At 38.5% G+C, this 12,841-nt stretch overlaps 1 protein-coding gene across 3 annotated transcripts in view; it reads left to right on the forward strand.

Moving 5' to 3' along the window:
• The window catches only part of ctnnd2a (catenin (cadherin-associated protein), delta 2a), a 253,658-nt gene that overhangs the window by 33,658 nt on the left and 207,159 nt on the right, over positions 1–12,841 (forward strand). For all 3 annotated transcript variants that reach the window (XM_087846074.1, XM_087846077.1, XM_087846075.1), the window contains exon 2: positions 4,741–4,871. In XM_087846074.1, the coding sequence (XP_087702200.1) occupies positions 4,743–4,871 (129 nt within the window). In that variant the 5' untranslated portion in view covers positions 4,741–4,742. The remainder of the gene's footprint in view (positions 1–4,740; positions 4,872–12,841) is intronic.

Here is a 12,841-nt window from a genome sequence, read left to right on the forward strand (position 1 = left end):
CAGCGCTCAGAAGTGCCTAAACTGCAAAATCCTCTGGCATAGAATGTGAGTCACCTCTGTGTTTATATATGCATGGCTGTGTTTTTTGCTTGTGCATGGAGTTTTTTTTTTTTTTTAATTGTGAGCAAACAGTAAAGGCCAAGGTCAATTCAGTTGTATTTATATAGCACCAAATATAGCACCAAATATCCCTGAAGGCACATTATCTTCTAATGTAAAAAGAAAGAAACCCATTTAGATTGCCCCTGTGAGCAAACACTTGGCAACAGTGGGAAGAGAAAAAAATCCCCAGGAGTAAGAGAAGATATATGAAATTCTCCTTTTAGAGACCAGATAGGGGTATAACAAGGATGCATGCACTTTGGACCCATTCACCACTTTCAGACACTTGCCAACATGTCTATGAACATAACAGTGGAAATTTACCCATGTAGACACTTTGGAATCAGGGTGAAAAGTTGAAAAGTTGTGAATTGGCATTTGGTAACCTGGGTATTTGAGAGTAGCATGCACCAGCATGCTGCATATCATGTTTTTACATTGAGTAATTCCATAGCTGCTTTTTTGCACACCGTACATTATTACGGAGCCCCGCAAGGGACATGGGAGAAAAAAATTAAGACAAACTTTTGCGAGATTTTGCAAAAGTAACTCGGGATCTCGCAAAATTTTGTCTTAATTTTTTTTTCCGCCCATGTTCCTTGCAGGGCTCCGTACATTATAGACAAGATGAAATGTGATGCGCTTTTTTTGAGTTTTTCTTTAGCTTGTTTACACTTTGTTTTGTAAGGATCATTATTAAATGCTGGGTCCTCAACCATACAAGGCTTTTTCTGAGCTTGCCATTACTTATCTCGGGCTGAGCCAAATGAAATGTCATACCATCATTCCTTCTGAGTTCTTTGCGAAACAGCTCACAGCTCAAACCAGTCAGAATGCGCTACAATTAAATTCATCCCCAGGGCTACAAAGGCCTCCTCTAAGCTGAGGTTCCTGTTACACTCCACCCTGCAGGGTGTCACACATCTATTCAGTAGCAGCTCGACTGTGCTTGGCGACAATAGCTGGAAAGAATAGAATAGGATGGTGGAGTATTGTGACATTAGATGGCAAATGTGTTCTGGGATTATCTCTGCAGCAGCCAATATACAGCGAGCCACCTTTGCAATTTTCTAAAGACAGCACCTGCTGGACACTAATTACAAAGAGTTTGTGCCTCCTCTATACATGATTACTGGCTTTCTCGGGCAATAACAGGTTCACAGCAATGTCTTTGTTATGTGTCGTGCTGTATGCTGTTTAGAGTTGGGTTTTTTTTTTGTTACTTCAGTCATTCAGCTGTATGAGAAATGACTTATCAAAGTCACTCAGAAGCGTGTTTGCCTATTTAATTTAATTGCGCTTGTTTGTATATGCTAGTTTCTTGTATATTGGGAATATTATGTCAAAAACTGCAAGGAGATTATCTGATGAGCTAATGCCGCAAGGCAACACTCATTTCTGTCTGCAAAAACAATCAATCAGCCTTTGCTGTACATTTATTCGAGCTTAGTACTAAGTGTTATAAAGCACAAAACCAGTGGGTGCAGACATTATTACTTGTAAAAAAACAGGTGTAATTAATAGCAGCTGCATTTCTTTTCAGTATGCCTCTGCCAGGCCTCTGGCATTATACATGTTGGCACATTGGCACTTCTTATTGGCACAGCAAAATGGAATAAAACCATCATTAATGTTATTAGTCACACCTGTGATTTTCCTGCCATGAGAAAGGGGTATTGTGCCTATTTCAAACTATAGTATATTGCTACAGACACAACTGGATAGCTTTTGGAACGAAAACTTGACCATAAACACACAAACTGTTGGCCAAGAAGTCACATGTCAAATTATTGATGGGACACATATTCATTCTTTTGTGTTATTTGGGAGCTCCAATTTATTGCTGGAGGTGTTTACTAGCAGAAAAACATCTATATGAGTTCAGAAAGAAGGTGAGATGAGGCTTTCCTCTTCCCACTGACTTGCACATTTGGCTGGCGCATTCAAGAGAAATTGCGGCAGTCAGCCAGCGCGTGTAAAATGGTCTTTGCTGGGGTTCTGGTTGCTCAGGAGCCAAACTCCAGTGACTCATCTCCACTCAGGAGGGGAGATGCCAGACACAGAAGTGGTATTTGTCAGTGAGAGTGAAAATTACCATCTGCAGGGCATCTTACTAGCATCTTTTATTTACAGACACCACCCTGTCTAGCCGGCTGTCTGTCTGATGGCTAGCTGACTGGCTAATAGAATGAGTGGAAGTTTGCTTGGCACACTGTCTAGATCCTCATTGAGGTACTGTCTCTGTAAGGTAACTGATGCGCTTGACTCTAATTCTCTTTGTCTGTCTCATTCTATCTTTTGGATGAATACTTCTAAAAAACATATCACACATTTTAAAAATCTATGACAGAATCCAAGCTGCAGAAATGTACATGCAGACCCTGTAACTAAAATTAGAGGCATGAATTTAAATCCCCAGATCAAATGTTAAATGCCTGAGACTAGCAGGAAACTGTAAAGTAAGAGACTCCATGATTTAATCCCACACTCAGGCAGTTCATTATTTAGTCTCCTACTGAAGTCTGGGCTTCTGTATTGACAAAATCCTGTCCCTATGGTCTCTAAAACACTCTAAAACTTGCCAACCAATTTCCTGATTTCTAAGACACTTTCTCTTTCTTTCTCTTGCCATGTACTTTCAGCTCGGACAGGAAAAATGTGCAGATGTTTGATTGATGATTTAAAACCTTTACAGTTAATTAGACATAAGGTGATTTCATTGCGTTTCATTTTTGATATTGATTTTCTACTGCTTTCTTGTATTGCTTGAAACTGAGCTGTCCCTGAATTTTCTTTCACATTTGTGTGTCTGGTGTTTGGGCACAATATTGTGTATACCCTGGCCTGCAGAAAGTGAATTTGTTTTTGCATACGCAGAAAGTGAATTTGTTTCTTTTCAGTTAGTGCCTAGTCAGAACAGACCAAAGAAAAGTTTCTCATATCATGCACAAAAAAATGAAAATGGATTTTGTGACACTGATTTTCATGGAAAATGGTGGTCACACAAATGGTAACAGAAAGTGTTAGTAATGCATGACAGGAAGTCTTTAACCTGTCATTTCCCTGCTCAGGTAAAATACAAGGCTAAATTATTAGGGCATGGAACAGAAAACATATTAGCATGTTAATAGTGCAAGGTGTTGTTGTTAAAATATTGCTTTCATATTATAGATGGCTTAATTTAGAAGTGATGTTGATGCATCTATTAGTACTTCCTGGGATTAAGATGAATGCTGGTTGAAAACAAACAAACAAAAAAACCCATGCACGACTCATGCTAACTTTGTTAAGCTAGTTGTCAAGGTGGTGTTTGATGAACAATGCATGTCTTTTCCCAATTGAATACATTCATTACTCAGTCTACAATACCCTGTGTTTGTGAAGTAATATAGTGGAAGTGGCAAATTCCACTGTGTTTGTACTTGTTTGAGATTAATTTGCTTTATGTTTTGTTTTTGTAAATTAAGTCTGCTTTTAGTATTTATTCTCTCATACCACAAACATCCAGTCTGTCCTCCAGTATTGTGCTCATTGGCGCCCTGACTGATTGACTGGCTGGCACGTTCAAAGTAATGTTTTAACTGAATTAGATTCTTCAATCAGCTTATAAGAGAAGAAAACAACAGTATTTTATAGATAGTTGAAGTCTGTATATAACAAAAGATGATTGCGAATCCATTCCACTTGTTTTGATGAAACTGGTAACAGTTGCATTGAAGAGACAACAAGACAACCCTCAAAATTGCATTGGTTTTGTAGGTGGTGGCCTCAGACCGTTGCCTACTCCTTATCTCTCCTGACTGTTTTTTCCCGTGTTTTGCTCTTTTACTGTTTTCGTGATTACTGGTAGCAGGTGAGAGGTTACCTGAAGCCCATTGAGGTTGCACAAATAGTTCAGCTCCAGGAGATTGTTTGCTGAGTCTTCCAGAATAGTCTCAAGAGGGTGGAAGAGCAGGACCGGTATCTTCTCTTTTGTCTGAGGAGGAACAGAAGCACTACCAGAACCCTGCAAAGTTACCTTCCTGAAAGCTACTCATGTGCACTTTTCTGACCAAAATCTCAAGGAACACACTGCATGAAGGTGGTTAGAGGTCCTGATGTCCTTTAGTGGGATTGGTGCTCACTATGGACACCATGCAGCTTGATTGGCTTTCACCAGTGAACACCAGAACTGTGAGATCCAGCACTGGTGCACATTCTCTTCACAGATGAGAGAAGTTTCACACTGAGCACATGTGATGGACGTAAACGAATCTGGGGATGGTGTAACAAGCATGGCTGGTTTGACGGTGGATCAGTGATTGTGTGGGGAGGCATTCACTTGTAGGGTCAAATAGACTTCCGTGTGCTAGCCAACAGTGTCCTGACTGCTATTAGGTACCAGGATAAGATCATCAGACTTATTGTCTTATATGGTTGCAGTGAGCTCTGGGTTCCCCCTGAAGGACAACACTTGGGCTCATTGCCAAAGTGTCTATGAAAAGCCACGAACACTACTGATCGACACTGGGATACAAGTTGAATCAGCCTGTGATTTCAGTTTTTTACTTATTAAAGTGATTTTTCAATCATGTAAATGAGACATATTCTTCGTACTGTTTTGTCACATCATTTTCTATATATGTGTGTTAATTTTAGCCATGCCAGTGCCGGATCAGCCTGCAGAGCAGGAGAAGGGGGCCATGGTTCCCCCTGTGATGCCATCCTCCAATGGAGACAGATCTGAGACAGAGACAACCTCCTCTATCCTTGCCTCTGTCAAAGAGCAGGTAGGAAGTCCTCCATATACCATAAATGTATGTGCTGAACTATAATAAGCCTTTTTTATGTAAAACTTTGCTAAAAAGGCCAAATTGTAACTTTGTTGTCGATAAACAGCTCTAATATAAGGCAGCTCATAAAGTTGTTGCTGTTATATAGCAGCACCCCACTGTTATAAAGTGTTTAAACGAAAGCAACAATTGATTGGTTGAGTTTAATGGATGGAAGTAATGGAAATTATGGAGCAACAGCTGGAAAATATCATTAAAATCATGGCCGTTACTTGACGAAGGAGGGCTGGAGTGGTGACTGCATTGCTGCAGGAAGGCAGGCAATGATGCTGCATGGTTTTGTTTAAAAAAACCCATGAAAATCATATATAAGAAAATAATATATAAGTAGGGGATGGTAGACGAAACAGCTCCAGGTTTGGTTTAGGTGATGATGAGGGGAAATAAGTGCAATGCAAATATATTTTAGTCTTTGATATGTTAGATTGAGAAGAGGTGAGAGAAAGCAAGAATAGGAAGTACACAAGAGATTTGCTATGTACATATGTTGTGTAGCTTTGTACAGATTGATCTTTACACCTCTTGATTTATATATTTAGCACTTTATTTATGTTTTAGGCAACTTATAAGGCACAAAAATATGTGTTTCTCTTCGCAATGGAAAGATATTCTTGAGTGAAGTGAAGTTCATACTAATTGTACTTACTCCATTGTGTAATGGAATGTTGTTTCCTTTGGATTTGGCTCATCAGCAAGTGCAATACACCATAGATTTATCATTTTGCCAATCTGCATTGACTCTGAAGTTCTCCTTAATTTAATACCACAAAATATTCCATTTACCCTTACCGAGTCAAGGACAAGTGCTGATAGCAATTTAAGCTTTTTTTCCCTTTGCAAATGGCATTCATTTGTGTGTGTGTGTGTTTTTTTCCCTAGACCACAACCCTCTCAGTGCTTTCACATTACTGAATCAGTGAAGCGTGCAGTGTTTAGTCAGATTCCTGCAGCAGACTAGATTTGAACCCAGCTCTTCCTCCTCCCATTGGGAGAGCAAATGTAGTAGAAGTTACCCACAAGAGGGATAAATCACAGACTTGTAGCCGTTGTTGAAGTCTTATTTCTGCAGTGCGACATTTCTAAAATCTCCTCCCCTTGAGGAAAACAAATGTTTTACAAATGAATTGTTCAGTCATTGAAAGGGAATAGGAAACAATAAGTTTTATCTGACAACAGCTCTAATCAGCGCTACATAGCAGCACATTAGATAGAAGTTGGATTGACTATATTTATCTCTGTGCTCTCATTGCTGACTCATTGGAGCACACCTGATTTTGTCAGATCCATTCATCTTTACTGATCCAGTTCAGTTCAATTCAATGTTATTTATATAGCACCAATTCACAACAACAGTCGCCTCAAGGCGGAAAAATACGCTACAATATTAGAAAGAAACCTCAGCAATCACACTTATACGCACAAATGCTAATGCACCATTGATAAAGTGCAGTGGATTAAAAAAATACCTACACTATCCAACTCTTTAAATAGACCTTTTACATACATGGGCCCAGATTAATAAGCAAAGACAAAGGCAGTTCATTTCAATAATAAATAACAAGGGTGAGGGCAATCTGGTTACCAAAATAATACATTATAATATAGGTTTTCTCCAGAAAAACAACATGGCAGTTCAGATCAAGGAAACGCAGCTGAAGGAGAATGGATATGTTTTGATATAAAGGCGAAGTCTTCTGCTAGGAATAGCTGAGGACTCTGTACGGATAAGTGTGTGTGATCTCTGGATAAATCTGACAGCTCAGTTGGAATGCACGATTAATCCAGAAGAGTGCTGCTTTCAACAAACTATCTCACTGCATAAAACTGAAAACTGTGAGTATACAGCTGTCCTGTAGGATTTGTAAAAAAACCCAAAAAACAACACAAAACTTTATTCATTCTCAGATCCTGAGCTGTACATGTGTTAATAAAGTTACTGCTGCTTTGCTACATGCATAAGTGTGCACACTGGTATTTTTATCTGCATTACATGCAAGGCTGCAGGTATTTTGTTGTTAAATTTTGACTTAAATCCAGCATCTGGTCCACGAGTAGCAAGATAGAGAGCTTTAAAATAATCAGAAATAAGAGGAAGAAAAATCAAAATACACAAAGAAACCACTCCATGACGGATCTCTGTGACTAAAAACCTGAAACACTACAAACCCATTCACTACTTTAAAAAGTAACATGGCTGTCTGCGTTACCCAAAACATCCCACAGCTCTGTGTGGATCTTGTATTGGGATTCTCCCTCTCCCTCTGATGCTTCACATGAAGTTAAGTTCTGCTCTGTTTCATAAACATATCAGCGTTACTGAGGACCAGAAACATGCAGGGCTGAGCTCTAAATAGTGGAGAACTCACTGAAGAGCCTAGAGTTTTGGTGTGCTCACAGCTTGAGCAATCCGCTGATGCCAATCATACACTTGTTCTGATAACATCTCCCTCTGGCAATCCAGATGAGCTGACACTTCTAGCAGAAATTATCACACCGTCTCATCATACACAAAATAAGACAATTTTCAGAGTTGAATTTGATACAGTTGCCAATAAATCGCTCGCTGCAAACCTTAAATTTGTATGTGATTCATTCAAATACTCTCCTCCCAACATTTTGTGCCTCTGAAAGTTGCACTTCTGCAAGTACATGTGCAGTACAGTTAAAAATAAATGTTTAGAAAATCCCAACAGTAGTCTTTTAAAGCTAAAAGAAGGTTTTTTTGCTTGTATTAGACTGTCAGTAAATATAGTCCTTCAAAAAATAATCAAAACACTTGGCTATCAGTTTTTAATGCAGCTGGATTTGCTGTAGATTTTCTGCTTAGAGGAACACAGTCTCCTGCTGCAGAGCTGCTCACACTGATTCCTAGCAGAGCTGTGGGGGTGAACTGTATCTCCATAGTGCTGAATGTTCTCACAGTAACTACTCAGTTGCATTTACATAAAAAGCTCTGTACTAGTTATGTACTGTACTGGAAACTTGGAAGCTTTATGTTGAAATGCCTATGTCAATGCCTGTGTTTGTCTAAGTTTTTTTCCCCCTGTAATTTGCCCCAGTAACTGACCAGTTCTGCTCCCATTATGGCACACCCACCTTCATGCCTTACACACACGTTTCTCACTCTGGCTTAGGTTTCATTTAGGAGACACCAGCAAGGAGTTGGAAGGTTGAATAACATGCTATTAAGTAAGGGTAAAGACTTTCAAATGCTTAGTTAGGTCTTCTTGCTGCTATCTGTTCCAATTAGTTCACCACAAATTGGAAATTTGTGAAACACAATGATCTGAGTTGTAGCCGATGGTGCTTCTGAACATTTAAGGGTTCTCTTTATGCTCTGAAAGCTGCCAGAGGAAACTAACTGGGTGAACATATGATTTTTCTCAAGTATATATTCACAGAACAACAGCTGTTGCTGATATAATTATAATGCTACCTATCTACACACGGAAGAAACAAAACAGCGCATTAAACGCACAACACAATACCACTAAATAGCATGATACCTGTAGCTTAATGAAATATTTGATGCTTAAGTGGCAGCAAAAATTAGATCATTTACCACTCGCTGCGAAACAGCAAATATACAAACAACACATGAGAGAATTAATTACAATTATGGATTTTTTTATTCACATTGTATATACCTAACTGTGTCCTGCCCTGTGTCTATAAAGACCCAAATTTTATATTCCCATAGAAATTATATAGGACCTAAAATGTATCAGTCAAAAATGACTCCCACTGTCCATTTGACATCTGTCAGTATCATTATTACAATTGTAATACTTGTCCACATTTACTCAAACCAACAAGTTTAACAAAATACATCACTAGCTTTAATCAAATTTAAAGGTGGATCTAAACATTTTCTTCACAGTATTGGTTTGAGGTTTATTCCACATGCTCACAGACTTGAAAAAGCACTTCCTGTCACAATTTGAGTGCATATTAAGTTAAAGATTTAGCATGACCTAACTTGAGTTCAACTTAGAGGACATACAGTATACTTTTTGCTCTACATCTAATTATAAGTTTCTTTGTTTGTTTGTTTTTTAAAAACATCGGGGGTCTGCAAGAAGCGCATGTGTGTTGATCACAGAAAAAAGTAGGTGCAACTTTCCCCACAGAGATACATTAAAAAAGCCAAACTCACTGCGGGTGCAGATTCACTGCAATATTTATTAAAGACACTGAGGTTTCATCAAGACACATAGTATTAAAGCTTGTATTCCTGTAGTCCTGATACTGTTTGAGCATAAGTGAACTTTTCCTCCTGAGACCTGCATATAATGAAAGATCTTCTTATTATATGCCCTTCTCTCTTATCCCAGGTTACTTCTCTGTCCAAAAACGGTGAAGTACCCAGGCATATTTCTGTTCATGGGGTCCTTTACCATGAACATTCATATAAGTTTACAGTAGTCCCCCAGATTAGTTTTAATATATTTTCAGCATGAAGCTGACTCTAAAAAATGTGTGTCCAGTGTTGAAATATTCTTTTCGATTTTTCGCGATGTTTTATTACTGTCACACATTTTTCAAATTAAGTCCACACTCAGTAGTTGAATAGCAGAGGGCTACATTTTGGGGATCATCCTTTTTAAGTTGATAAAAAGCTGAATGTACGTCATTGAGGAAACTCAACAGGAAATGTTCTTCATGCAGATTTCTTATGCATTCTCAGAAGGATGTCAGCTGGCTATCTTATGTTAAAATTTTTAGAGTCGACGGCTCCCTGGCTGACGTTGACGCCATTTGAGTTTCTCTCAATGTTTTGCACCGAGTTGCATCATATCTTAACTTGCCTCAGGAGGGCTCCACAGAGACCAAATTACCTATTCCTTAGTTGCTCTGAAATCAGTTTCCCACATATTTTCATTTAGCTGGATTTAATGTCCTGTTCTGTTTCTGGAAAAAGCCCTGGAAATGCAACTTTCCCTGTTAATTTATAATCTGGTTTATCATGTTTTGCCTTATCCTTGATTGATGTCCCGATTTAATGATTCCACCAATAATGAGTTTGATTATATTTGCTGTTCTAAACAACTAGTAGCCAATTAATCTTTTCTGCTTTGTACTATTCCGTCTGTTTAGAATCTAGCCAATTTAATCTTTTCAAATTACATTCTATCAGTGATAGATTACGGTCTTTTGTGTAATGAGCTGGCAAGGAGTTTATATTCCTTATAGCCAGAAAAACACAATACAAAATGAGTGAGAACAAAAGCCACAGGCTAAAATGATGTTAAGTGATTCTGCAGTCACAGAAAAACATCTCATGGGAGCTGGGAGGATGTTTTAAATATTCCAGTGTGCTCTATTCCCGAGATCCTGCTGGTTGACTTAAGTCAAGACGAGACTTAAATGAACAGAACTTTTGATTTGTAGCTGCTTGCTGGATGCTGTTTAAATAAAGTGAAATTAGATCAATCTTTCACCTTGATTTTGCAATTATCCTGGTGCTTTTATTACCCTTTAGTTATTATTGCTATGGAGAGCTCTGATTGCTTTTAGTACTTATTACATTTTTTGGATATTCTCCTACTTTTCTTTCTTTTCTTAACTTAAAATAATAGACTGTAATAATGCATGCAAGGAACATTTAATATGGCTGCAATCCATTTGAAAATGTGGATCTATTTTTTACTTTGACATTTTTGTGGAGACAAATGGTTTAACTTCCATAGCATACAGTAAATGAATGGAAAACATGAGATAGTAGACTAACTATATATAGCATATTCCCAGTCTTTGTTGTAGTTATAGTCCTCATCATTATCATTTTGTCTTTTGTTCCTCCTTCTCATCTAGAAAACACAACACCACCTCTTCCCTCATGCTGTTGAACTACGGCGTGCGCATCTTGCTTTGAGTTTGTTGAATCTGAGCTGAAAGTATCCATAAACTACTTGGGTTATCAAAGGTTCACAACTGATGGAAGCAGTTTGTGTATTTGAAAGCAACAAGGTCTTTTACAGAGCCGAGAGGGTAATGTATTCTATCCTCTAGACTGATGGTTATTCTCCAAACTCCCTTTCTTTGCAGTTTGAGTGCACTTCATTGGCCTTTAGAGTGAGCTGAAAACTTTCCTTTTGCTTGTGTGTGCTCACTAAGCTTGACTAGGGCTCTGGATATTGACTATGCATATTCTTTACACTTTGACACTCTCCAACACTTATAGAAGTTCCTTGAAAAGAGATTTTGTGTAGGTGTCTGTGTGCCTTTTACAACTTTCTCTGAAAGCAAATTTCTGTAGGTGTGTGCCATTTGTGTATCCTAATAGACTTCCCTGCTTCTCTTCCTTGTCCTCCATCTCTGTCCCCCATGTTCTCTCCCCTTATCGATGCCCTGTCTGCTGCTGAAGTTGGCAGCTGTATTTTGCAGATGGTATAAATTAACTCATAAGCAGAATGATGGGGAAGAAATGAAGGACTCCTCTTCCACACCCAAAACTATCAAATGCAGCATCTGATTAAAAACCTTCTGTCTCCTGAAATTGTAAGGTGTAATAAGTCAGAGGTAAAAAACATATTCTAGTTTATATCGATTATAAAGTTATCATAACTTTATAGAACCTTTTAACTGTAAAGCTGTATACTGCTGTAACAAAATTAAATAGAGTTAAATTGATCTTCAAACCTCTCTTATTTTCACTCTCAAAACTAGATTTGATGCTTGTTTCACTTTAATGTGTACCTTACCTTTAATGTCCTGCATTTTGACCATTATCTCTGTCACAGTGCCATGTGAAAACAGTACATTAGCTTGCCCGCATACATTTGGTGGGTGAATATTGTATCTATGACTGAACTAAGTGCACGTAATAGATTGCATGGATTGCATATGCTCATTGGTGCATTCAGTGTGGCTGTGTATGTGTGTCTGCCTGCTTCTGCGTGCATGTAAACGGTGTAAATCATGTTGATAAGTATATTTCAGTCTTCAAAATGATTGTTAGAGGTAGAAAGGAAAGTGTCTCAATTCTGCTAATAAACATATTTAGCAAAAAAAGAAAGGGAAACACATATACTCAGATACTGTGTGTGTGTGTGTGTGTGTTTTCAATACACACTCACAAATGCCAGCTGCCGTTTTAATGTGAAAGGCCTATTCCTGACAATGACTTGTGGCTTTTAGATGAAGCTAAAAGCTGCCAAGATGACTTGAAGAGATTTTGATGCAAGCTTGAGTAGGAGGTATGTCACAGTAGCAGTATCCCCTTGCCATTTACTCATGGAAAGAGCCTTTGTGGGAGACTAGGGCAGAAAAAGGGTAATGTTCGGCTGCCTGACACTAACTCGTAAGTACTGTAGCCATAGGAAAAGTTGGCCAAGAAGGCTCTTGTATGTGTGTGTGCATGAGTTCAGGTTGTGTCTGCTAGTTGTGCTGGAATATTAAATTTATTCAACGTCACTCAGCCAGCAACCCCACTACTGTCACCATCATCGTAACTGGCAGCTGGCTGCATGCTACTGCAGCAGCCTTGCTTTGGGTCAAAGAGAGAGCGACAGACAGAGAGATAGAAAGAACAAAACGAATGAGCAACAAATATCAGATGAAACATGAAAACCATGCAGAGTGTGTGTTTGTGAGTGCAAACAGAAGGGGTGTGAGAAGAGGTAAGATGTGGGCTGCAAGAAAGAGACAAGAAAAGACAAACAGCAACAGGAGAAAATGCAAAGGCTTGGAGAATATTATTGCTGGTAGATAAAGGAGAAAGTCTGAAAAAAATAGAAGAGAGGATATGAAAGACTGAATATAGACAGACCTACCTTTCAGTGGCAGCCATTGAATACGCGAGGAACAATTTCTTTTGGTGGAAATAAAATAAATAAATATTGTAAGACACTGTACAGACTACCATCGCCACAAAAATAAACACTAAATGTAATAATATAATAATA

This window comes from Neolamprologus brichardi, chromosome 9 (genome assembly GCF_056152115.1).
Source record: "Neolamprologus brichardi isolate AB-2024 chromosome 9, ASM5615211v1, whole genome shotgun sequence".
Lineage (NCBI taxonomy): Eukaryota > Metazoa > Chordata > Actinopteri > Cichliformes > Cichlidae > Neolamprologus > Neolamprologus brichardi.